At 36.3% G+C, this 25,864-nt stretch overlaps 4 protein-coding genes across 4 annotated transcripts; 1 reads left to right on the forward strand and 3 right to left on the reverse strand.

Annotated features, from left to right (window-relative positions):
* Nucleotides 1–369: 369 nt before the first annotated feature.
* On the forward strand, nucleotides 370–5,824 carry LOC132163516 (TATA-box-binding protein). Its single transcript, XM_059573826.1, has 10 exons — nucleotides 370–640; nucleotides 1,148–1,247; nucleotides 2,658–2,745; nucleotides 3,112–3,183; nucleotides 3,620–3,670; nucleotides 4,024–4,068; nucleotides 4,207–4,299; nucleotides 4,651–4,752; nucleotides 4,847–4,920; nucleotides 5,279–5,824. Coding segments are annotated over exons 2-10 (606 nt in total). The 5' UTR covers nucleotides 370–640; nucleotides 1,148–1,167; the 3' UTR covers nucleotides 5,280–5,824.
* Nucleotides 5,825–6,203: 379 nt separating this feature from the next.
* Nucleotides 6,204–11,652, reverse strand: LOC132164589 (2-oxoisovalerate dehydrogenase subunit beta 1, mitochondrial). The gene is made up of 13 exons (XM_059575126.1): nucleotides 11,423–11,652; nucleotides 11,028–11,139; nucleotides 10,707–10,742; nucleotides 10,527–10,586; nucleotides 10,394–10,451; nucleotides 10,201–10,298; nucleotides 9,021–9,110; nucleotides 8,851–8,919; nucleotides 8,658–8,744; nucleotides 8,195–8,290; nucleotides 8,033–8,110; nucleotides 6,620–6,706; nucleotides 6,204–6,525 (listed from the first exon to the last, which is right to left on the reverse strand). Exons 1-13 carry the CDS (start codon nucleotides 11,587–11,589, stop codon nucleotides 6,490–6,492), a joined length of 1,074 nt encoding a protein of 357 aa, XP_059431109.1. The 5' UTR covers nucleotides 11,590–11,652; the 3' UTR covers nucleotides 6,204–6,489.
* A 1,292-nt stretch (nucleotides 11,653–12,944) lies between these two features.
* LOC132163515 (YTH domain-containing protein ECT4-like) lies at nucleotides 12,945–18,023 on the reverse strand. The gene is made up of 9 exons (XM_059573825.1): nucleotides 17,787–18,023; nucleotides 16,956–17,032; nucleotides 16,538–16,697; nucleotides 16,292–16,365; nucleotides 15,495–16,085; nucleotides 14,498–15,079; nucleotides 14,195–14,407; nucleotides 13,964–14,110; nucleotides 12,945–13,764 (listed from the first exon to the last, which is right to left on the reverse strand). Exons 1-9 carry the CDS (start codon nucleotides 17,812–17,814, stop codon nucleotides 13,510–13,512), a joined length of 2,127 nt encoding a protein of 708 aa, XP_059429808.1. The 5' UTR covers nucleotides 17,815–18,023; the 3' UTR covers nucleotides 12,945–13,509.
* Nucleotides 18,024–20,845: 2,822 nt separating this feature from the next.
* LOC132164481 (subtilisin-like protease SBT3.18) lies at nucleotides 20,846–25,765 on the reverse strand. The gene is made up of 10 exons (XM_059574999.1): nucleotides 25,685–25,765; nucleotides 25,494–25,585; nucleotides 25,267–25,364; nucleotides 24,961–25,116; nucleotides 24,119–24,792; nucleotides 23,525–23,598; nucleotides 22,828–23,073; nucleotides 22,547–22,661; nucleotides 21,943–22,156; nucleotides 20,846–21,535 (listed from the first exon to the last, which is right to left on the reverse strand). The coding sequence occupies exons 1-10, from the start codon at nucleotides 25,763–25,765 to the stop codon at nucleotides 20,934–20,936; spliced, it is 2,352 nt and encodes a 783-aa protein (XP_059430982.1). The 3' UTR covers nucleotides 20,846–20,933.
* Between the last annotated feature and the right edge of the window lie 99 nt (nucleotides 25,766–25,864).

Here is a 25,864-nt window from a genome sequence, read left to right on the forward strand (position 1 = left end):
TAATTTTTTTATAATGCTGACGTGACAATTAAAAATAATTTTTTTAATTTTTCTTTTAATAATAAAGATCAATTAAAGTATTGGTTGAAATTATCATATTAGTTATTACGTTTTGGGATAAAAATATAATTTATACCATTATTTTTTTTTAAGCAAAGCAAAGAAATGTTATATGAGGCATGGAAGCGTGGCGGTGAATCATTGGGCTTTGATAAAACCGAAACCCACAATGGGTATGGAATACCAATCCCTTTTTGGATTCCAGGAATACCCCCAGCGGGGGCAGTTGACCACTGGACTGGGGGCGAGGCCAATATAGGGAACTATAAATAGGGAAGGTTAGGTCGCTAATAAGATCGATCCACAACGCAACCCCAGTGCTCCATAAGCTCCCAGATCCTTCGACAGCCTCTCAAAAACCCCCTTCTCTTCTCTCTCTCTCTCTCTCTCTCTCTCTCAAGAACAACTCTCTCACACAGATAGAAATCTCTTATAAAGCCTCTATAAACCTATAAAACACTCCCATTTTCAAACTCTTCCCGCTCCCAATTCCATTTTCTTTTCTGGATCTGCTATTCTCGAATCTCTTCCTTTAAATTGAACAGAGCAAACCCTAGATTTTCTTTCCACTGCAGAGAAGGTCCGATCTCTCTCATTCTCTCCTTGTCTACCCAGATCCTGTCCAAATACTTGCTATTTACTTTGATTTCCTCCTTATGACCCCCGATTATACTCTCTTAGCTGACCACTTATATTTCATATTTATATCAAACAATTTTATTTGGCTTTTCTTTTTCTTTTTCTTTTTTATCAAAATGAAATAAATTTGGATTACCCAGAATGAATAACTCTGCTGAACCCGATTTCTTCGCCTCTCACGCAAAGATCGTTTCTTTTTTTCCTAATCTTTTTGGGTATTTTACGATTTTTTTTTTTATTTGAAACTTATTTTTATTTATTTTTCAGTGAAATTCTTTCCACGGAAAAATATGTTTTGGTTTTGTCTGAGCTGATTTAAAGACAAAAATTTAAGACATTTATTGTATAATTTTATGTATGGATGTCTTGGTTTCTGGGTTTCGTTATAAATGGGTTTTGGTGGAGAATAATTTGTGAATCTGTTATCTTTTGGTTGGTGGTTTTATAGAGCAAAAGAATTTATAAGGGATGGCCGATCAAGGAGGCTTGGAAGGGAGCCAACCCGTAGATCTCAAGAAGCATCCTTCTGGGATCGTCCCCACCCTACAGTGAGTCCCTATTTATATGTAATGTAACTCTTTCAGTATATATACCGCCTGTTTAGTTGGGTTAGCTGAGATTCACCGCATAATCACTAAAACATAAAAGACGTGACCCCAATTGTTTTAAGAACAGGAAGAGGATGTTGCTACCCATACGACGTTGGAAAGATTTTTATGATGTTGAAATGGGCTAATTCCTTTTGGAAGTATGTCGGTCAATGAGTTGTAATTGGTAACAATGAGATGGTGTGGCGTTTTGATATGGGACCGTTGTTGTATGTCTTAAATATGTAGCGTGGCTGTGCATTTGTTGTGATTGGAAAACAGTGAGAGAGTTGCTCTGTTTTGTTATGTAATTTTTGTTTTTTATTGCAAAAACATCTTGTGCTTTATAGGGATATGATCTTGCAACCTTGTAACACAAACATAGCGTTGAGGTTTTGATACGCTAGAGCTGTGTTATGACATTATAGGCTGGCTACAAAGGTTTTGATGCCTTTTGTGAAAGGCTCTTGTTACGGTGCTTTGTGCTATATATTTTTTTTGATAAATAAAGATATATTAATCAACGCGCAGAGGGGCGCAACCCAAATTGTAAAGAGGAATGCTATACTTATTCCCATTTCTTTACACAATTTCTCACACCCATATTTTCCAAAGAGGAATTTTTTGCAAAGAGGAATGCTATACTTATTCCCATTTCTTTACACAATTTCTCACACCCATAGGAGGTGGCTTTTAAAACTACTATTGGATCAAAATCTAATAAATATTCATTTCATATCCACTGGTCGTTTTTAAAAACTACCTATGAGTGTGGAAAAATTATGTGAAGAAGCGGGAGTAAGTGTAACATTATTTTTATGCAAAATAATCTAGAGTCGAACATGTAACTTTAAACTCATTTACAAATTATCTAAATGATTTGGTTCTTTTTAATTAAAGTAAATTGTGTGCATGGACACTCATGGTTTCCTGTGCTTGGGGTGATTGTCTTTCCATATTGGGTTCTGATTTGTCCGCTAGATTACTCAAAATTAGACATGCACCTTGCTGGCTCATATTAAATTAAATCTGAGCACTGAAGCCCTGAAATATATATTGGTGGCATAGATCAATATTAGTTCTGTTTCGAGGTTAGTATGAATCTCCTGGATAGATGGATTTGTATCTCATGATATACAAATTTCACATGGACCTAGTTTATTTGTTTGTGCCTTTGTTTGAATTGCTCTGTTAGAGAAGTGGTTGTTGCGACTGCTCATTTATGATATTTACTTCTATAATTTTGAGCATATCTTTTAAGTGTACTTCAAGCTATGACCTTGCAAACTCTTATCCTAAGTGTCAGGCTGGAAATGAGCGTGCTCCTTACCTAATTCATGGTAGATTAACAAGGTGTTGTTTGCTCTCCAGGAACATTGTGTCAACAGTCAATTTGGACTGCAAGTTAGATCTTAAGAACATTGCACTGTCTGCTCGTAATGCAGAATACAATCCAAAGGTATATGACTGTGGGCATATATGTCTTTCTCCCTCATCATCCTTTGTTTGATAATTCAGGCCAAGTAATTATTCACTTTCTGGAGATTTTTTTTTTTTTTTTTTCCGGTGGGGGGGTGTACGTCATTGAATCCTCTCAATGTTACAACAAATTTGCTTACACCTAAGGAAGCTCGCTTTAAGTAATTGATTCTCTAGGAAACTACTTGCTCAGATTTGCTATTTTACTTCTGAATTTCTGTTCTGTAGACGAAATTTGAGATGATTTGACGAAGATGGTTAAACTTGTTTGTTTCTTCTTTCACATAGAATGGTGTTTCCTGTTTCATATCAATATGCAATGTTTAAATGTACTTTGTTCTTGCAGCGGTTTGCTGCTGTAATTATGAGAATAAGGGAACCGAAAACAACAGCTTTGATTTTTGCTTCTGGAAAGATGGTAAGTTTAGCCAAAGCATCTGGTACTTCCTTATTTCCAACAGTGGATGTTCGTTTTATATTCCTTAGAAATGCCATTGTTACTGTTTCCTGATGCAGTGTTGGTCCTCTCTCTCTCTCTCTCTCTCGCTCTCGCTCTCGCTCTCTTAAAAATTTGACTAAAGTGATAAGATGCCATTTAGTTGGAATTTTTTATGAGGTAAAATTATGGTCACAGAATTTATGGATGGATGAGTCTCAATAATTTATGCTTATGTCTCCTGGAGCTAAATGAATTAAGTATTTTAGCTGATTTTCTTTGTTTTGAATTTCAAATTGTCTTTGAAAGCTTCCCATGATAAACATGATTGGCATCTTTAGTGGTTTTCTATTTTATTTTATTTTTTTGATAAGTAAAAATGATTTTGTGAATACTGACATGTTACCATGATGTTTAGGTTTGTACTGGAGCTAAGAGTGAACAACAGTCAAAGTTGGCAGCACGGAAGGTAATGGATCCCTTGCAAAGTGCATCTAGCTGCATACTTAAGGTTTTAGATATAGAGCTGTTTGTGAGATGTAGAAAACTGGCCAGCACCATATATACCTTGGTCTCTTTGTAATTTTGTAGTTTGGCACCTAAAGTAATCCACATATTAAGAAAACCAGATGTTGAAACTGTGCAAGTCTTACCTGTAACAAGCAAACAGTTCCTTATTTTATTAGTGAGAAAAAGAAGTCAAATCACCTGCTCATCATGTTACCCCTACAAAAACTTAAAAGATCTCAAGCAGATTAGTGTTTTTTATTATCAAAGCACCGTTTTCCCAATCTTACATGTTTTTTTTTTTTTTTTTTACAGTATGCTCGGATTATTCAGAAGCTTGGTTTTCCAGCCAAGTTCAAGGTTTTAACTCTCTCTCTCTCTCTCACACACACAAGTACATGTATGCATATAAAAATAAAACCTAATGTCATGCACAGCTTTGGTACACTACAAAGTGTCGTCATAATTTTTTTTAACTTTGATGGTTCAATGTTGTAGGATTTCAAGATTCAGAACATAGTTGGTTCTTGTGATGTTAAATTCCCCATCAGGCTTGAAGGACTTGCATATTCCCATGGTGCCTTTTCAAGTGTAAGTCGTGGCAGTGTGTCCATCCGTGTTATGTGCTCTTTCACTTAAATGTCAGCCATTATTGTTTATTTTTCTTTGAATTGTAGCATGTAATTACACCCAAAAAAAAGGTGTCTTTGCAGTGTTTCCCTTATCTGACATTGAAGTGGCAATGATTGGAGGGGAGATTGTCCTACATTCCATTCTTGAGATTAAACCTTTCATGGAGTTTTTATGCTGTCTCTTACATAAATACGTACATGCATACACACACAGTCATGTTTGTGAGAATACATATGTTGAGATTAAGCCTTGTTATGAACCAGAGAATGGTGAATCATGTATTGACTGTGTTTTCATTCTCCATGCCAGTATGAGCCAGAGCTGTTCCCAGGGTTGATCTATCGAATGAAACAACCGAAGATTGTGCTGCTTATTTTTGTGTCTGGAAAAATTGTTCTTACAGGAGCTAAGGTGATATTGCTAGTCTTCTTTTGTTCTGCCCTCCCAGATTTTATATCTTCTTCTTGTTGATCTGATAAGCATTGTTTCATTTTTGATTCTTCAGGTCAGAGATGAGACCTATACAGCCTTTGAGAACATATACCCAGTTCTTACGGAGTTCAGGAAAAACCAGCAATGGTGCGACATTTCATTGAAATTGCTTTTATTAAGATTGGATGCTTCTTTACTTAACTTCTGAACTTGTGATCTTCATTCTCTCTAATTGGGGTCGTTCTTGTTTTTGTCTTGTATATTTGAGTTGCGTCCCCCATTGCCCCAGAGTATATAAAGTATTTAATAATATGCTATTGGAATAAGACAGTTAATTCTTTTGGCCATGATCATGCTGACAACAGATGGGTCAAAGCCTTGATTTAATGGCCGTCTTGTTGCCATGCTTTTGCTTGCTAGGAATCTTTTACATTTTTACTTGTGCAGTACACTCGTCCTGACAACCAGGGGGAACTCATCTCTTGTGTATTTTGATTTGATGCAGATTCTATGGGAAGAGAAGCCAGATTGTGTTCGCGGAAGGTTTGAAGGTGGAATACCTGGCACTGTAATTGCTGAGCCTGGATTGAACTGTAAATATGGAAGCAAATTGTGCATTGGTTCTCTGGTGGTTAAGTTAAAAGATGTGTGATGGACTGGGAAAACATTATATTACAGAGTTAACGTGAAAAAGAAAAAAAACAAAAAAAAAAAAGTGGGAAGAAAAGAAGGAAAAAAAAGAGAGAGAATAAGAAGTTTTGATTTTTCCTTGGACACCTACTTTTGATCTCTTGGATAGAATGTTGGTGTATGAAACTTTGTGTGCTGTTTGTTGCGTTTAATCGATGTTTCCAATTTGGAAATTACCTAAAATGTAAAAATGAATGTTTCTGCCAGTCTCATTCAGATCAATGGATGCAAGAAAACAATTGTTGGCTGTAGAAGAAAAGCAATTGTTAGCTTTGTCTTTTGTCAAAGGCTTTAAACTAGTCTGTTACGTTACCATCATGGACAAAACTCACTTGTGTCATCCAAGCTGATTTTTAATGAATTTATATGTGTAAAAAAATGAAGCACTTATGGATTATCAAGCGCCAAATAGTTGTGTCGTCCGTGAACTCCTGCCTGTTTGCATACCCTCGTCTTGTAATATACTTTTACAGACGAGGCCCGGTCGATAGATGGGGGTTGTGACAGTGAACACTCCGACTTTCTCTCATTGTTCAACCTTAACCTTGAGCAGTCGGATATTATATCTGCCATGAGGAACTTTATCATTTTAACTAAGTGAGAAACTTTCTTTTTCGCTTTTTTTTTTTTTTTTTTTAAATAATATCTACCTAAAAGATTAGAAAGTCACCGGGAGAGCATCCTTAGCATTCCCCTGGGTTAACTGAAAATTTAGATAAAAAACTTCAATTGCGCATATATAAGGTAATGGTAATTCCATACTTCCCAGCCTTTTTATACTTTATTGAAAATTTTCAATTGAGCATGTATAAGGTAATGGTAATTTAGATAAAAACCAGCCATTCATTACAAGTCTGTTTTTCATATTCTCAGAGATTGAATAAGAGCAGCAGACTTTAAATTTCTTCTTCCTCTCTTCATCATCACTATAGAGCCTAGAGGTGAAGACTACTTGCACGTGTAATGATGTACATGATGACGACTATGGTGAATCTGAAGCACAAAGCAGTAAAGTCGCTTATGCACCTAATAATTTATAGTAGATTTGATTGCATCCAATATCTGCATTTGAACAGACAAAGCAGAGACCGTATCAACAAGAATGCCTCATATCCAGACAAGATTGCTATGCAGGAAAAATATCTAAACAACTTGCCTTGTTCTTTGTAGGCATATAGAATGGTTCAAAAACAAGGGGGAAGGGAGTGTCCAGACCGCAAACTCTGGCCACAGGGGCTTCTAACTGCAAAAGACAAACTATAAAGTGACTAATTGATCCAAGTTCTAGGATATCAACTCACATCCAAGATGATCCAGTTTAGTTTACCAACCAATGATAGAGCAAGCACATTATTATATTTTGCACTCTTTATAGAATATGGCAAAAGTTCTTCAAGTAGCATTTCCACTTCTCAACTCAAAGTAATGATACTACATTCATGTAACTTTTTTTTTTTTTTTTGACATGTCTGCACAAGAGGGGGGAGGGGGATTCGAACTAGTGACCTCCGCTTCATTAGGCGTGGTCCCAGCCGATTGAGCTAACTCTTGAGGACCATTCATGTAACTTTAATGTGGCATGATTTAACTTAAGACAGACAGAAGAGCACCAAATGGAGAAGAACTGAGCAGGCAAACAATGAAGAATAAAAAACGAATATAAGGAGAATTCAAAGATGTAACTGTAAGTAATCCTAGAGAAAGGCATATAGAACATAGAAGCTACACACATGTTCAATCCAAGAATCAACCATGTATTGATCATGGAAGGAGGATACTCTTTATCCATTAGGTAAGGTTGGAAGATGGAACAAAACTTGGTCCAGAAGTCCTCTCTAAAAGGGCAAGGCCAACATGACTAATTCAGAGTAGGTGCAGGATCATATGCAAAAGCATTGATGGTCATGATAACTTCTTAATGAATTTTGATATTAACACGCTCATAATAATTTGAGCACAGGAGTGCCTCCAGAGAGGCATATTCATGGTTTTGTTTGAAGTAGACGCATACCAGAATGAGAACTATATGGTTGATCACTTAAATTTAACAAAAAAACAAAACACGCGGATAGTATCCCCTTAGTTATCAGATGCGTTTTATCTCCATCTAACAAGTAACAAGTCAACTACAAAAAAAAATTAAAATAAATAAATAACAACTCATATAGCTCTTTCAAACCATCAAACTGAATGGATGTAAATCTCAGTTTGACTCAGTTCAGGATCCGTTTCATGATCCCATAGAATGTAAGTAAACTTTTTTTAAAAAAGAAAAAAGAAATAAAGAAAAGAGGTTATTGGTGCTCTATCAAGTTTTTTCTATTAAAATTTTATTTTTAAAAGTATCTTTTAGGCACTTCCATGCAACTAAACTAGTATGCGTGCCTGTTTTTTGGGGACAAGCCAATTATTAGAAGCCCTAGCTGCCGTAAATACAAGACATCCAATTCGTAACTACAAACGAAACATTGAAAGGAAAAGCAGAAAACCAGACAGAATACTGTTGCGGCCAATCATAATATCCACATATTATTAAGAAAATAGAAAAATGCGAAAGGCTGGCACTTACCCTCAAGAAACAACGTTCAACAATAGAAGCAGAGATTTCAGCACCAAAACCTCCAGTTACTGGCGCTTCATGACTAATCTACACACATAAAATTTGCAGATCACCTATAATTCTACCTACTGACCTCATAAACCATATGTTGTATGGAGATATTATGCTTACAAGAAGTCTTCCAGTTTTTCTGACAGAGGATTCTATTGTTTCCTTATCCCAAGGAATTAGAGTTTTTAGATCTATCAGTTCACAAGAAATTCCTTCCTGCAAAATCACATGGTTTGAATGGAGTTTATAGGAGGAGGGAGGATGATAATCAGAATCCTGATTTGATCTCATATGCTATATATATACCAAGTCAAACTTAGTTACATACTTGCAATTATGAATTTATTTAAACCAGGGAATATTTCAAACTTCGAAATTTCTCTGGACTAGAAAAAACATGATTTGTGGAAAAGATCATTTGAAGTGTGTAAAAGCAATGTACTTTGAGAAAATAGCCATTCTGTTAATAATTACCAAAATAGAATTTTTCGATTATTAGTAAACATTGTATTTGTCCATCTTTAATAAGAAACTGTTGGCCTCTGCAAACATTAAAGACTAGTTCCAGCAGAGAATCATATACCTTTTCAGCATCAAGACAGGCCTGTTCCATTACAGATAACTGAGCTCCCCACCCAACAAGTGTAATATCACTGCCTTCACGAATCACCTGAGTATCACATTTTCAATATTCATACTAAAGTTTCTAATTTACATTAAAATCGAGTATTTATCTTTTAATTCTTCAGCCATAATGAAATCCAGAAGCAGCGTACCTCCGCCTCTGATAGAGGCAACATGTAATCATACTCAGGCACCTCTTCTACTGCCAAACGATAAAGCCACTGAATTCCAGACATTTTAATTCCAATTTCAATTTCAAAGTTCTCATTTAATTAATTAGGGACTAATGATTCAATTAAGTTATAGTAATAGAACGCAATACCTTTGGTTCAAAAAACACAACAGGATTTGGATCACGTATGCAGGATAGCAACAACCCTTTTGCTTGCTGTGGGCTTCGAGGGATGACCACCTATATAAGAACTTGTTTTGAGAGATTTGATAGTAATGGATTAATGCTATACTAGATAACAATGTGCAAGAATCCAAGTTCCCTTGCAACAAGGTTTAGGAGGCAAAGAGAAATACGATGTTTCCAATATCCTCTTTTTAACTTCATGGAACTCAGCTATCTTAAAACTTGGTTAAGTGGAAAAGGTCCATTTTGAATTTAAAATATCGATGTCATGAAAGTAGCTGCTGCCAACTTACTGTTAAATGCACAGGGCTCAAAGCAGGGTGTATATGTGCACATAAAAAAATAAAATAAAAACTAGGATGATGTAGACATTGTGGCGCATTTTGAAGTGGACAATTGATTTTAGACATAACAAGTGCAAACCATAATGTGGGACTTGGCTATATATGACTGTTTTTGTAATTATATTATTAGACACATATAACATATGTACACAGAGACACTTGTTTTGGTAAGTGTCACACACAGGTGTTTTGAGTGTTTTTTGTCCCATGCAGAATAACCATAGCTCCTAAAACACTTCTAAAAAAATTCTGTTAAGAGTTTCTTGACCAAAAGTCGGAACATTCCTAAATTTGGCACAGCTATAGCCTATAAGTCTAAAGGAGTATTGAACATCAGCAGCATCAAGCATGTCCTCAAATTTCAGACAACCCAAATTTGAAAAGAAGAGTATGAAAAGTTCCCACATATGCTGTAACTGTCTGATGTGATGATGGTGGACATATTTTATTCATTTGGTACAGGAGAAGACATAAGTACAGTCATAAACTTCCAAAAGAAAAGAAGTTTATCAAAACATTGTTGCTGATGGTGTAGCTGACATTTCCTTCAAAGATAGTCCACCATTGTAACTCATTTTCAAGGAGATCACATCACTGAACTGAATGATACACATGCAGGGGGAGCTTTACACATGGGTTTCAACTAATCATGCACTCCTACAATGGAAGTGCTTCAGAATACTCGCATATTATTACAGTAGTAAGGTGGGGCATTGCTCCTTTTCAAAAGGGAATATTAACAAAATAGAAAAGATATCATTGAAATGCAGACGAGATGTCTAATCAGAGTGAAAACATACTTTAATACCAGGAACATGACAGAAGAAAGCTTCAGGGGACTGTGAGTGATAATGTCCACCATGGCCAACAGCTCCATAAGGGGCTCTTATTGTTAAACCTAGGGAAAAATATAGAACCACATGTGAAAATAAAGAAAGAAAAAGAAAATGTCTAGAAGGAATATTTTTTGATAGAAACTAGCAGCAAGAATACCTCCACAATTAAATTGATTCCCACTCCGGTATCTAAACTTCGCAGCTTCATTGACAATCTGCAAGAAATATTCTGTCACTCAATGGTCAACAGTGATGCAATTATATAACATAGCATTGGGAAGGATGCATGCCTGATCAAAGGCAGGATAAATATAATCTGCAAACTGGATTTCCGCTACGGCCCGATTGCCCTAACATGTCAGATGAGACTTAAAGTTAGAGCCATGGATGTAACAAAATTATAAAAGCAAATTGTATTGAGGATTTTATTTTTAACCAAACCAATAAATACACTAAATGGTCAAACTCACCATTGCTGCTAGACCAATGCCAAACCCAATAATTCCCTATTTATAAGACCATGTTAGTACATATCCATCAAATGCTCCATAATAAAAAGATACTAATTAGAGAAAAAAGAAACAGGAAACTGATAATACAATTAGAATAACAAACATTCTTCTAGTATCTCACACATTACCAAACAGTGGAGCACAGATTTAGGTTATACTTAACTTTGTCGGAGTCCTGATGTGAAAAGAAAAAAAAAAAAAAGCAGCAATTTTGTCCCAAGAATATATCCTATTATTTATATACCATGATAAGGTGTAAATATAGAATGACAAAACTACCTGTTCACAAAGAGGGGTATTGAAAACTCTACTTTTACCAAATCGATCAGCTAATCCTGTTGTGCAACGGAAGACCCCTCCAAAGCCTACATCTTCTCCAAATACATAAGCACTAAAAGGAAATGCATAAAATTAGTTGAAACAGGCATGACTACATATAAAAACATAAGCACAACGAGGTAACACTTCTTGAAATTATAAAGATAAAGCTTTTGGAATTACGAAAAAACAGTTGAAGACAAATTACAAATTGATTAATCAACGTGAAACGTAAATGGCCCTCCTTAGGAACCAGAACACAAAGTCAGAAAACAAATTCGACCCAGAATTTTGAAAGCCAAAAACCAACCTGGGTAACTCTCAGAAACGCGCGAAAAACAAAACACTAAGCTTACCGAGGATCGGTTTCCAAGGCGATGTGAAGCGCTTGGTTGATCGCAGAGTAGAGGTTCGTGGATTTGGAGCTTGGCTGTACAAGCTTGTCATCGCAAGAAGTGGAAAACCCCCTCCTAGAAACCCTACAAACCGACCTTCCAATTGTCCTGAGAGATGTGGTTGCCATCTCAGACAATTCTCAGACCAGAAGAGCTTTCTTTGTTTATATGTTCACCGTTTTGTTTAGCGTTAAACGTGATTTGCCTCGTATCAAATAGAGGCCTTACTGTACAAGCAAAACTATCATTAAAATATATATATATATATATATATCATAAATGATTCGTCAAAATATATATAGGGATAAATGATAGTTATTAACATCTTTCAAAGCGGTCAGTATCTCCGTTTATCTTCCGTTTAAAAATTTAATTTAGCAAGTATCTCTTATATCACATTATTTTGCCACGTAAGCATTATTTTTTTAATAAAAAAATTTAAAAATCTTCAATAATAATGATATTAATGAAATTTTAAGTAAATCATTATAATTTATATAATAAATCCTAGAATTCAATTTTGACATTAAATTAGATCTTCAATAATAATAAGGAAATCATTGTAATTTAGAAGTTTGATTTCACTTTTGTTTTTAAATGGAGTATTTTGTATTTGAGTTGTTTGTTAATATTTTTGTTTTGATAAAAGGCAACAAAAATTTTCAAAAAGTCATTTAATTTCCCTTTCTTTAAAAACCATCCATTCCATTTAATGTCAAATGAAAAGAATTTATTTTACTGTCTAAATTAGATTTTACAGATTTAATATTATATATTTACTACGTGACAACATTTATACTATTAAATTTTAATATGTACCATAAAACTATAAAATAATTTTTTTCCATTTTACTTTAAATGAAAATCATATTCCATGTATAGACAGCATTTAGGCTTGAATAGTCTCAGTTTTCCTAAATTTAACTAACACCTTGATAGCTAGTTTCCCGTGATTCTGTACACATTATTTTAATATAAAACATTTAATGATTTCATAAACAAAAAGTAAATGAATCATTTGACATTACATTCTTAAAAATTTGCATTTAAAAACAAGAAAAATCTTTTTCAAATAGCAGATTAAAGAGGTAACTTTTTGAAATCACAACTTTAAAAGCTAAACTTTAATTTTAAAGACAAAACTATGATTTGACTAAACACTTAACTACATTTTTAAAAATAACGTACGTATCCATAAGAGTGACAAAATAGCACAGCATTATAAAAAAAATAAAAAAATCCCATAATAAGGAATGTGACTGCAAAACCAGTTGACATCCAATGTGAGAAACCGGATGCCTTGATCGTGCTGCAAATTCCACTAGTCGTCAGAAGAAGCTGACTTCTTCTCCATGAACGGTGCATGGAAAAGAAATATGAAGGCAACTTCTACCGAGACGAGTGAAATATAATTTGCTTAAATATATATTCATCGTGGTCTTAAACGACCAAAAGAGACAATCATAAGAGCAACAACAAATAGTAAGGAAAACACAAATCTTCTAAAACTCTTGACTATATTGCAGCAATATTTTCCCACCTTGCTTCTTCTAGCTCTCTTACAAATTACAAAAGCAAAGTCGCTCCGCAACAAAGTAGATCTAGATTTACAAGACAGGAAATAACCAAAAAGAGAAAGGAAAACAAAACAAAAATAAAAAAGGAAGAAAAGAAAACACCATGATAAGAATATAAAAGCCACTGAAACAGAAACAGAAACCCTAAACCCAAAATCCTAGGGAATCAAAACCTGTTAGGAGCCTAACCACTTTAAAACAGATCCAGAGGAAGCCCAGGTAGACACTTTTGATTCTTCAGATAAACCCAGCCTGGCTTCACCATGCTTGAAAAATGTAAAGATGACATTCTATCGCTCAACAAAAGACTCTTTTTATGCAGCAGGAGCAAGACATCCAACACGGCAGCCCAATAAATATGGAGAATTAGCCAGTAGCTACTTCTGTATCATATTAAAAACCAATATCTTCTGGCGAATTCCTTGTGATAAACTCCAGTGCACATGGACCGCCGATGTGCAAGGCAGAGGCTTAGCAACCATTTGCAACACCATTTGCTATGATCCTCTTCTCTGCTACTATAACTGGCTTTGCAGTAGCACCCTTAGGCACATCTTTTTCTGCAACCGAACCATTCTCCAAAAGTTTCACTTCCTCTTTTGTCTGTGCAGAAGGGATAGGCATAGGCTCCTTGATCAATTCTGAGGCAACCTCCAACGAGTTCTCGGTTTTCAGTTCACCATTGGCCCTTTCTTTCTTCTCATCAGCATGCTTTCCTTCCCAGACCTGCATTTTCAAGATTAATAGTATCGGATTATTTAAGCTCACGTGGCAAACAACTCTGAACATTGTTCACACCATCTAAAGAAAATCTAATTTTAGGGTAATTATTAAACATAAGCATAAGAAATTCGTCATTGCAACAACCCTTGTTGAGCATACATAAGCCTCTGACAAAGAAATGAAGCAAAGGGGCAAGTCTTGCCTGTTTTGGAAAATGCAGTTGCTTAGCCTTCTTTTCCTGAATTGTCTTCTGGCGAGTCTCATAAAACCCAAAATCATCCAAAATACATGTTTTGCTGGAATGCTCCTTGAATACTTTAATCATTTTAAGCCCTGGCTCTAACTTGACCTACACAACAACCCATGAGTTTGCCGTTTAGAAAGTCAAAACAATGAAAAAGCAGGCACATACAAAGGCAAAAAAATAAATTACCTCCTGAGTGTCCCTACTGTTAGTGACAGGTTTATTCTCATTGTTCTCAAGGGTAATGTGCTTCAACAAACTGTTAGGCACATCCTTTACAATGTGCCACTTAACAGGAAAGCAGCCGTTCCACTTGTCTTGTTGCCAGTACTCCAAACTCTTCTCAAAGTCAACGGGTCCCACCATCTCCGCAAGGCCAACAAACTGTCCACTGGTATTGACCTATACAACAATTCAAAAAACAATGCTACAGAACAAGAACAAGTACTGAAAAAAATAAACCCCATTAAATTCCCCGATCTAGATTCTCACCGAGAAGAAAAGAAAAACGGGGCAGCCACCAGATTTCTCCTGAGCCTCCTGGTATGCTGCATGAAGCTTCTTGTTGCCATTTTGTGTGCTGGCCCAAACATTATACTTGATGCTCTTATGGACATCATCCTCACTATATGATTTTATAACAAAAAGTTTGGCATCAGTATAATCCTCTGGGAAATCTGCTTTGTTGTATTGTTCACGGTCTGGAAGTATGCAAATCTTATCCTTCTCCTCATCAATAGTTGCATTTATTGTCTCATTCTGCCCCTTTGCTGCCAAGACGCTGGGTGCAAAACTCTTGGTTTTGGAGCTCTTAAATCTAGGTCCTTTGTTCAACTCATTCAGACCGTCTGAGTTCTCATTACCATAGCCAATTCGTCCTCTTGGTTTATGCTTACTATCAAACACCAACCATGGGCGCCCATTTGCTCTTGAATCATATCCATGAGATCCAAAGCCCATGCCAGATCTAACAGCATTCCCATACTGACCATATAACTTGTTCGGTGGGTACGCCCTACCCATAAACCCAGGAGCTGTACTCATACCAGGCATTGGTCTTGGATGGTGCAGACCCTGTGGAATTGGATAAAATAAAGCTTCAATAGGAAAAACAGGAGGAAAAATATTTCAACTTAGATAATCCTAATAGAGAGCATCCATGGGGCCATAAAATAAAAGTATGATCCAAGCATTTTCAACAAGTGGGTTTTACGTAACTTTTAATGATGGAAGTTGAAGCTTGGAATCAGCACACAGGCTGCACCGAGAAAAGAATACTAACCACACATTTGCCTCAATTCTATAGGCTCAAAGTAGGTCTAAACTACATCCATAACTAAAACCAACCAGCAAGAAACCCAATAGATGCTTCAACCAGTCCTAGCAGGACACGCCTGACAGTCAAAAAACTATACTACAAGTCTTCACCTATTCAACTATAATATAAAGCTATACATAGCACGTGAAATTACGTGTCAACCATGCATACCATGTAATTAGTATTTGGACGAAAGTTCTGATTCCTTGAAGATGGAAGGTTATTGCCATTTGAAATTGAATTAGAGATCGCTGTGCTAGTCACAGGCCTAGACTGCCCATCAGAGAGCAGTGGGCCATCCAACCATTGGAAGGGAGACCTCGTCATATCAAAATTGTATCTTCCATCCTGATAGTTGGAAGCAGGACCACGCCCTGGCAGAGCACCAGTTCCATATGAACCATTAGAAACAAACGAATTCTGATAATTGGGCTTTAAGGGAGCAGAAGCATTATTTCCCTTGACACTGCCACCATTTGTAACGCCATTAGAATTCCCATTAGTGGCATCCACAGGTAGTGGCTTTTGATCAGCAGCTACAGATACAGAAACGTCAGTTTGAGAGGCAGCAGGACTATGTGTGAATGGCCCATTGGTTGGTGTCAGCGGCTGGAAAAATGGATATTGGTAGTGCTGAGGCCCATATAACTGACCATCATTACCCAAAGTTGGAACAGGGGAACCTGCTGGCGAATAGGGGCCATATGGTGCATAGCCATAACCATGGTGATACATAAGAGACCCGTTATCCCCATAAACTCCCTGAACATATGCAAGAACAAAATACAACATAACTTAGAATAGATAGAATCATTTAATGTAAATAACCTTCAAAATAGATGCAAAAGCACTAAAGAATTTTGAATGACAGGATACCTAATGACATGGACCACCAATCACAAAATTCACTTGAAACCAAAGCTATAAAGAAGAATCCAAAATATCATCAACGAGAAATCATGACTTACCGAAGTCATCTCCACTCCATCAGGATTCAGATATCTCGAGTACTCATCCCAATCACTACCAGTCCCATCATAGCCTACAAAGAATTCTTAAGCAGGTAAGTAGAAAAAAAAAAGAAAAAAAGAAAAAAAAGTAACAGAAATAGAGCATGCATCATAATCATAATAATCTGAACAAAATTCAGGAAGGTTTTCTCCTCCAACCAATTAAATCCAAGCTCATTCGACTAATTTAACATATTAACTTACCCCCATAGTAATAGGCAGTATGTGGATAACCATTAGGAACATAACACATGGATGGATCTATGAACTCAGGTAGTAATGGAGTCACAGAGCGCTCAAATGATGGAATCTGACCATTTGTAGCATTTCCCGAATCAACAGACCCATATTGATTAGCCGAAGGCTGCATAAAAGCAAAAATCAATCTTAAGCCATACATACATTCATGATGCTATGTCATAAAATTAAACCAGAAAAATTCACGCTAGTAGTATTTTTGTAACAAATCAATATCTAAAGAGATATTTATTTTAGGCAAGTTACGGCCCAGTGGATTTCTATGTTCCATCAAGAGAATGAGGAACTTCGCATAAACACATAAGATAGAAAATAGGACGCATATGACCAGTCAATGACATAAACCACAAAGAGAACAAATTACCTTCTTGGTGGGCTCCGGAATTTCCAGAGTCTTGGTTTGAGAGTCCAACGACAATTTCTGTAGCAAATCCGTGGCTTCTAAGAAAGCGAAAAGTGAAGGAAACGCATATTTTCAAGACTCAATAAAAAAGTTAACTGCAATATCAAAAATATAATCCATCTTCCAAAAGCCTAATCAACAAATCAGAGAAACACAATTGTTTATGTGGCCCAAGTTTAAGTTCTGGTAGCCAATGAACACGGAATCACAAGCGACATAAGTTCAAGTAACAGACCAAACACATGAATTTGAATTGCCAAAGTCCCAAAGACCAGATCTTGGTATAACCAAGAGGCGCGTCCTAATTAACATATTAACCAAAACAATGAACCGCTCTCAAGAAGAGTCAATTCAATCACTCTTTCAACAAGAACATCATTAAAATGAAAATAGCTCATCAAATCATCAAAAACACATCAAAAGCCAGATACACCAAACCCCAACAAATCATATAAGGGCAACCAGAACACATATCCACCAAAAAATTCAGCTCTAAATACACACATTCAAATCACAAAAACACAAAAATTTCCAATCCGTACATCTGAAACACCAAAAAATCACATAAAAACATAAACCCTAATAGAAACTAACCCTAAATATCAAAGCCCAAAGCCCAAAAAGAACTCCAAGAAACAAATCTCACCCCGATCTACATGTACATATCTTACAAAAAAACCAATAAAATCAACAACACAAAGACCCAGTTGGATCCAAACCCAAGCAGATCAGAGAAGTAAGCAAAACCCAGAATCCAAAGAACACCCAGATGGGGAAATAGAATAAGGATACGATCTGCAGGAGGAGCAACGGTGGCCATGACCGGTATCAGTGGATAGATCTTCCTCAGACGGGTAAAACCCTAAAACCCAATAGTGCTTTTGGGAGGTTTTAGAGGACAAATACAGAGGGAAACCCTAGGAGAGAGGGAGTGGGGGATACAACGGGTCTCACACGCCCACGCACGCACACACAGCCGCCAAGGGTTTGGGTTTTGGAAGAGAGAGGGTTTTGTTCATCTAAAAGTGGTGATTCAAATAGCACCACGGCTCCCTTTCCAAACCCCGCTCACGTTACCCGCGGGTGAGCTGCTGAGATCATCCACGGTCTATGAATGGACCAAATTCCTACGTGGCGGGGAGTTAGTGGGACTTTGTATAATGGGGTTCAGGTGTCTTTTCGTGAAATTGAAAATTCATTGGTCAGTCAGATAGTTTGGTGTCTGCCTGGGGGGGAGCTTCACAAGTCGCATTTCCAATCTTAAGAGTCGTGCCCTTTGGGCAAAAGGTGGAAACCCTAATCAGAAAAGGACACGGATGTCCCCATCTTTACATTGGGGACTTAACATAATGCATGGGCCTTATGGTCACACACCGAAAAAAAAAAGGGTGACATCTTAAATGGCTCCTCTTCTTCTTCTTTTCTTTTATGTTCTTTTTCTTTTTTATCATTTCCTTTTATGTTTTAATGTAATAGAAACATAATATAATTATTATGCTTTAATCATGTAATAGAAACAATTTGCATTATCAATTCGGGTTAATAATGTTCCTTTTCAAAATTTTGAATTTTGATATTTTTATAAATCTTTATGAGTGTTGTTAGAGCATTTTCAATGAATGAGACAAATTTTTATGCAAAATAGCTTATCAAAACTCACTTTATCTAGTTTAGCTAATGAATTTTTAAAGGCTTCCTACATCCAATTAGTTATATTTTTATCAGATCCGGCTTATATGTTGTTATTAAAATAATAGCGTGTATGCTTTAGTTTAATCAACGGTCAAGATTTAATCTTAAGGTTTACTTACTTTTAGAAGCTTTTAATATGAGAGAGAGAAAATAAAGAGAGATTTTGAGAAATTCAATCTTGACCGTTGATTAAACTACAGCTCGAATCAATTCTTATCTATATCATTTAAATATCTTTTTATTTAAAATTGTGAAATAATATTCTCATAATGATCCCTTGAAAAGTGGGAAAAGTTTTAGGAAAAAAAGAGAAAACAGGTGAAATAAACAATAAAAAATAAAATGGCTTCCATTGAAAAGTGCTGCTACATGTAGCCTCTTTTTTTTTTCAACTAATCCATTCAAATATCCATTTTGCTTTTTGTTTTTTTGGCTATTCTAATGTGAGAGGTTTTTTACAAATTTGATTAGTCATTTTAGATAAAAGTATCATTTGACTCCTCCATTATAAATGCTTAGGGGTAGCAAATTTCTCTTACAAATTAACGTGGGCAGCTTACGGAGCACTCACGTGGACTACCAAGCCCGCTACTAATTAATTAAATTATATATCAAATTTTGTTGCTTAATATTCCACCCATTTAGTTTATGTATTGTAATTATGATTATACATTTGATTTATGGGATACTTTTTTTTTTTTTTTTTTTTGAAAGGTTTTATGGGATACTTTTGGATTTTGTACAAAGGCGGAATTGAAGTGACATAAGACTAGTAATTTATGACACAACCCGTGAATTCGAACCCAATACAAAATTTACGAGTTAAAGTTAGTTAAGAGTCCAACTCGTTTAATTAAATGGGCTGAGTCAAGATTGTTCTATATTGTCTCATACGCATGCCTCGATATGATCCGAATCCAACACACAGCATTTAAGATTGATAATTTTTTTACACGACCCACGAACCCGACACAAATCCAACACAAAAGCAGTAGGTTATGGTTAAAGAGCTTGACTAGTTTAATTGAAATGGTCAGGTTAAGATTGACATACATAATCTTATACACCTGCATCAATATGACCAAAACTTTACGCGCGAACACAAATTATCACTCCTAAGCGGAATCGCTTGGCCAGCTAAAGTGAGTAGTCCCCTAAGTTTTTTTAAAGTACTTTAAATTTTATGTTTTTTATGAGATGAACCCTCAAAAATAATTTAGTACCACAAATAATATGTTCCAAGCACTTTAATTTTGCAGTAACTAGCGTTCAACAAGCTGGAGCTTTCACAAGCAGTACAACCCCTATCTGAAATTCCCTCTTGATAGTATCCAATTGAAGCAAAAGTTCAATTTTATAAGTGGTGGTTGAGGGTTCCTAATCAAAGCCTGAGATGCATATGCAAATCTATGTCAATAACTCAAATGTTAACCTCTGATGTTGATTGTGATCGTGTGAAAAAGAAGGATACCTAGCCCACTATCCAACTACTAACACTCAATAAGAAGAAGCATGTCTACTTTATTATTTTGACAAAGTTTTATTTTAAATTAATATATGTTTTTAGAGCAACTAATTTTTATCTTAAAATTTATACTCTTTGTCCTCCCTCCTCTCCCAAACTACCATTCAATTTGCGTTTACACCCCTAAACTACCACTTTGTGTTGAATGGGTTCATGTGTCATATTGGACGTTAAAATTGACGGAATCTGTCATATATGAGTGACACCAACACTAATGAAGCATTTTTTAGTGACAAATTTACCCTGAATTGATATCTGACTTTATCTCCTCTCCACCATTTCATCTCTTTGAAGTTTACAATGGGTGTCAATATCATGGAGGGAAATATTGGTCGATGTGCGGCTACCCCCTTGTTGTGAATGTAAGGAGTGGTTGTTAGGCAACTCCATTTTGTAAGGATGGCCACTCGGCCACCTCATGTTGTGTGTATTGTGCAAGGGGTAGACTTTTGATCCTAAGTTCAAAACTCTTACTTAGTGCATTCATATTTTTTGTCATAAATAATATTGATTTAAACATCGAAGTTATTCCCTCTGAAAGGCTTTATTGCTTAAATTGGTTCAAAGTTTGACACGGGAAACGTTAACAACAACTATATATATAAATTTTGATGAAGATACAAGATATCAGCATTTAATTTGCAAGAAACTTGCTTGCAATTATTACATTATTTGTAAATTTGCATAGAAAAAAGGTTCATTTGAATAACATATATATGAACCTAAATTGTGGTGGTAGATGTTGTGGAGTCACCGTAGTCAGCAGTAGTGTTGACAAACACAACCAATGGACTCCTGACTTTATGGAAGCCATCTGACCAAACAATCTCTCCAAAATCATATCTCCCTTGAGACTTCTTCTGTGGTTTGAGAGTCACATAGTATGTGTTTTCTTGATTGAACCATGAGAAAAACAAAATTCTAGGCCATATGAACACCTCCACTCCATCAGGCTCAACAATGGTGGCAAAGTAAAAGGTGTTCTTCTTGTGCCCCACATTGCGAACAGTCCTTTTGATTGTCACTGTTGATTTGAGATTGGAAACTGTGATTGATGGGTAGTTTATGTTTGTGTTGCTTTGGGGTACCTTTGAGCAGCTTGTGTCCAACCCAGGACAGGGAAGGACAAGTGTCGTTATATGTTGTTTGCTGTAGCCAATATTGCAGAGGAAGATGATATAATCTCTGGTTTTCATCTCATAAACAAGCCCTGGATCAACGGCTCTTAAGGGGTCAATGTGGCCGGCGCCAATGTCAAAGGGATCGGCAGCTTTCATTGATCCTCCGGCGAGAATGCTGTCCGAGGTTGTGTCCCTTGTGTAGGCTGTGTGACAAGGAGCACAAGACACAATTTAAACAAGGTTAATTAATTTCTAGAAAAAATATGTTAGGTGTGTTCTTTCATAAAAATATGGAAAATGGGTAGCTAAAATAGTAAAAAAAAAAAAAGTGTTTTTATTTTTAATTTTTATAGCTAAAATAAAGAGTAGATTTGTTGAGCTTGGTATGAATACTCTACTAAAAAAAGGCTATGATAGACCCAGTTGCCTAGCAAGTGCCTAAGTAGCTTGAAACCTGCTTGGGCAATTGGATCCCATTAGGGTCCTCTCTTAATTAGTTGTCTGAACTGAACTAATTAATTATACTTCGAGCAGTCAATTGCAAGAATTTTCAATATGATACACTATACCCAAAAAGGGTTTTAATGGTTAAAAGTCATTTTCTTCTTGCCTGTGGTCATGAGAGCAGATCTAATGGCTGATGGGGACCAACTTGGATGTACCGATTTGATAAGGGCTGCAACCCCAGACACATGAGGGCACGACATTGATGTTCCTGACTGGAAATTCCACTTCACTCGACGTTTATCGCTAGGTAACAATGTTGGTGGGGTTTTTGTAGGCCATGCTGCTAGTATATTTACTCCGGGAGCAGTTACGTCCGGCTATTAATAAAAAGAAGAACAAAGTTATATATCATGCATACAAAATATATATATTGTCTTTTCGAGCGTTGCTACGAGTACCATAAATTTTAGTATAAGTTTCTTACTGACTGACGTGAGTCCGTGGCAATCAATGGTGACAGACTTATTATATCAACCATAAAAAATATAAACTGTCACGATAGTTTGTAAGAAATTTGTAGTAACCAAAGCATAATTTCTTGTCATTTGATGTCAGATGCACAAATGTGACACAAAATAGCATGAGTTAGTTAAGATTCATTTGCATCTTCATCCATTTTAACATAGTGCTATAAAATGGCATCTGGGTTAGAGAAGGAAATGAAATTAATGTTTCCTAACAATTATAAATCCTCACAATTAATATACCTTGAGAAAATCAGGTGCAGTTGAGCTTGGCCCTCTAGAAGAAAAGTCTGCAACTGTAGGTGCCGGTGACTTTCCGGTCACGGTTTTAGGCGGTTTTATCCGCACTATAGGGAGGCTTCATATATAGTCAAAAAGATACAAGTCAGAAAGAAGCACTTCCTAATTGGTTATAATTGTCTACAATTCTCTTGTGTTATATATATATATATATATATTAGTGGAAGCAATCTTCACCGTCCAAAAATGAATGCGAAACAATAGATTGAATCATGTCCAGTCACCTGCGAGACTGAGCAAGATAGGTCTTAATTTTGGTGCCTTGATCAAAGTCAACGAGGACAATGGGGATGATGTCAACATAAGCAACGTCAAGAGTGACAGGCACAACAAAGATCAAGCCTGATCCATTGGCCGTCTTCACTGCTGCTGCTGCTTCTTCACTTATTTTTGGTCCAACGGTGTAGAAGCATAGGACTACCTTCCCTGTAGCTGATCTACTAGTATTCCAATTCTCCGGCGTGCAAACCCTGCAAAAGCAATCAAACATTGTCAGAAACAAAAACATATACCATAATATATCAAGTGTCATGTTGTATGCAGGGCCGGAACCAAAAATTTTGACGTGGTAGGGGCAAAACTATAAAAATATTTTGTGGGGTGGAAACAATTAATAATAAAAAATATAGAATTTAAGAAAAATGCGAAAGTACACACACAGACATATATATATATATATATATATATATATATATATATATATTTTGAACACCCACATGCCAGTTTAATAGCATCCTAGTTTGGGAAGGAAAACTTTGTCGTGTCAAGTCATACAAGGAGATTTCTTTTTGTATGAAACACTGGGGGAAGTAGGGAAAGGGAGAGATGGAAGTGTCGGGGAGAGAGAGATTGTTTGTCTCCCAAACACTGGGGGAAGTAGGGAAAGGGAGAAATGGCAATGTCGGGGAGAGAGAGGGTCACCCATTATCGAAATACATCCTTGCGTCTGCCAATGTAGCCTTGATTTCTGTGGGAGTGGTAATTAAGCTTTGTCCCTGTACAAAAAAGGAGATACAGTCACTCCAAAGCTTGGCTAGAAAATGAATGATTGTTGTTGTCATGACATGACCCACCAGAGTCAACAGGTAATCACAACCATAACTGTCCAAACTTTCATTTCCTAATTATTGGGGTTTTTTTTTTTTTTTTTTTTTTTATATGTTAATTAAAGCAAACATATGTGATTTAACACAACTGATCATTATATTGTGACTCTGTTTAAGGATTAATAGGGAACAAAAGGGTACTTAGATTATATGCACTCATTTAACAATATTGTACTTAGATTTCATGTTTAGAGAGGAAAATAGAAGCTGGTTTTCTAGGGTATATGTATCTTTGCACCATAGAAGAATGTATATATATTTTTTTGATAAGTCAATGTAGCATATGTATCTTTGCACCATAGAAGCATATGTGTATATATATATACAAAAGTGCATTAATTATGTTATAAGTGATTTTATGGCTGCCATGCATAAACCAAACCCTTATGGATGCCAGAATTTGAATTACCATGATGGAGAGATTATTATTATCCAGCAGTATCTGGGTCGGGAACATGCGATCAACAGATGAGGCAGCAACAGAAATGGACCATGGTGCAACATTGGTTACAAGAGATGGCTCAGGCCCGTTATTACCTGCAGAGAACACAACAGTAATACCAAGCTGCATTGCATGAAATGAGCCTATGGCCGCATTTGATGCAAAGAATGGCCTCAAGGGTGGTGGTTCACCAAATGAGGCCGAGATTATGTGAACTCCATCATGCAAAGCATCGTCAAAAGCCGCCATTATATCCGCTTCGCTGCACTTCCCATCCAAGTACTTTCCCCAACATACTTTATACACTGCCAGCCGGGCTCTAGGGGCTCCTCCCCTGGCGGTGCCCTGCCCCAAACCAAAGAAATCTGCATTTTTCACTATGGACCCTACAGCTGTTGAAGCTGTGTGTGTCCCATGGCCAAGAAAGTCTAGAGGTGATCGGTACTCTGGGTTCCCACTCATATTTAGTGGCCCGTTTTCTTCTTCAAACCCTTTAAGGTAGTAACGAGCACCGATTAGCTTCCGGTTGCATGCTGTTGCTGGGTTAAACTTTTCACCTTTCACACATTTTCCCTTCCAGGTTGATGGAATCGGTTTCATGCCTCGCTCTTCCTTGAAACTCTCAGAGTCTGGCCATATACCTTATCACAGATTCACAAAACAAGCATGCATATAGATACCTTATCAAAAGACAGTGGTGATCTACTGCCAGTGAAACTTAATAGGATTGGTAGTGAGCTTAACTTTATTTTAAGACCATATTAAAGGTAAAAGATATATAGAACAAGGTGAAGTACTAGTTAGAAAACCTGTGTCAAAGACCCCGACAACAATGTCATCACCACAGGCTAGCTGCAATGGCATCACTTCACTGTTGTCCAAAGTGAGGCCTAGGAAATCCCAACTTCTTGTTGTGTGCAATTGCAGTGTCTTGCTCCTAAACACTGATATCACTCCTTCCATCTCTGCAATACCTCTTCTTACATTAATATTTGTCAATAATGAAACTTACTTGAGGTTCTTATTCAAGTCTAAAACAAGACAATTAACGATATTGTCGAGTTTATCTTAGAAGATATATATAAATTAAGAAGAAAAAAGGGTTAGCTAATAACTGGCTAAAGCAGTTGCTTGGGTTGAATTAAGCTTTGCTGAAAACCCTGAGAAACTATGCTTGTAGCTGTAGAGCACGGACCGTTTAGCATCTTCTTCACTGAAGAATAACATATGCAAACAGAAAAGTGAGAGTCGATTTAGTGATAATTAGTAGTTGAGTAATAGCAGCTTGACAAATTGTAAAGAAAAATAAATAGGATCATTTGGAATATGTAATTACAAAAACCTTGCAAAAACATTAGATAGGAGTTGGTGATGATGTTTTGAAGTGAGAGTAGGATCATGAATATGGTTGAGCCCTAAATAGACTATATAAACCTGTGGAAAAACAGAAAAAATAAAAATAAAGATCAGCTGAGATCATTATTAGAGAAGGGGACCAAAAAACCGCTGAAGAACTTTTAGTAATAAAGTTACATGAGGTGTAGGTGTTGAGTGAATAAAATAAAGTGAAAGTGAGAGAAATAGGCCCCAGAAACACTGAAGATAAGTAGCCATTGTCTCTCATGGAAGAACCACTTGGTTGGATGGCATTAAATAGTGTAGTAGCTAGTAAGGGCTGACTATGATTTCCAAGAGGATGTCCTGAGGTGCGTG

The sequence above is a fragment of the Corylus avellana genome, chromosome ca10, assembly GCF_901000735.1.
Source record: "Corylus avellana chromosome ca10, CavTom2PMs-1.0".
NCBI classification, from domain to species: Eukaryota; Viridiplantae; Streptophyta; class Magnoliopsida; order Fagales; family Betulaceae; genus Corylus; species Corylus avellana.

Bases quoted from the DNA above. Each gene is read 5' to 3' on its own strand.
- LOC132163515 (XM_059573825.1), bottom strand. From the start codon at position 17,814: ATGGCCACCGTTGCTCCTCCTGCAGATC. The intron at 17,033-17,786 runs GTATCCTTATTC...TCGCTTTCTTAG, and splicing joins CGTTGCTCCTCCTGCAGATC to AAGCCACGGATTTGCTACAG. The intron at 16,366-16,537 runs GTAAGTTAATAT...AATTCTTTGTAG, and splicing joins TACTGCCTATTACTATGGGG to GCTATGATGGGACTGGTAGT.
- LOC132163516 (XM_059573826.1), top strand. From the start codon at position 1,168: ATGGCCGATCAAGGAGGCTTGGAAGGGAGCCAACCCGTAGATCTCAAG. The intron at 3,671-4,023 runs GTAATGGATCCC...TTTTTTTTACAG, and splicing joins CAAAGTTGGCAGCACGGAAG to TATGCTCGGATTATTCAGAA. The intron at 4,300-4,650 runs GTAAGTCGTGGC...TCTCCATGCCAG, and splicing joins CCCATGGTGCCTTTTCAAGT to TATGAGCCAGAGCTGTTCCC.
- LOC132164589 (XM_059575126.1), bottom strand. From the start codon at position 11,589: ATGGCAACCACATCTCTCAGGACAATTGGAAGGTCGGTTTGTAGGGTT. The intron at 10,743-11,027 runs GTAGTTTTGTCA...TCTTATAAATAG, and splicing joins ATACCCCTCTTTGTGAACAG to GGAATTATTGGGTTTGGCAT. The intron at 9,111-10,200 runs GTATGTTTTCAC...GTTCTTATATAG, and splicing joins GTCATGTTCCTGGTATTAAA to GTGGTCATCCCTCGAAGCCC.
- LOC132164481 (XM_059574999.1), bottom strand. From the start codon at position 25,765: ATGGCTACTTATCTTCAGTGTTTCTGGGGCCTATTTCTCTCACTTTCA. The intron at 25,117-25,266 runs GTTATTAGCTAA...GAGGTATTGCAG, and splicing joins CCAAGCAACTGCTTTAGCCA to AGATGGAAGGAGTGATATCA. The intron at 23,074-23,524 runs GTGACCCTCTCT...TTGCTTTTGCAG, and splicing joins AGGATGTATTTCGATAATGG to GGTTTGCACGCCGGAGAATT.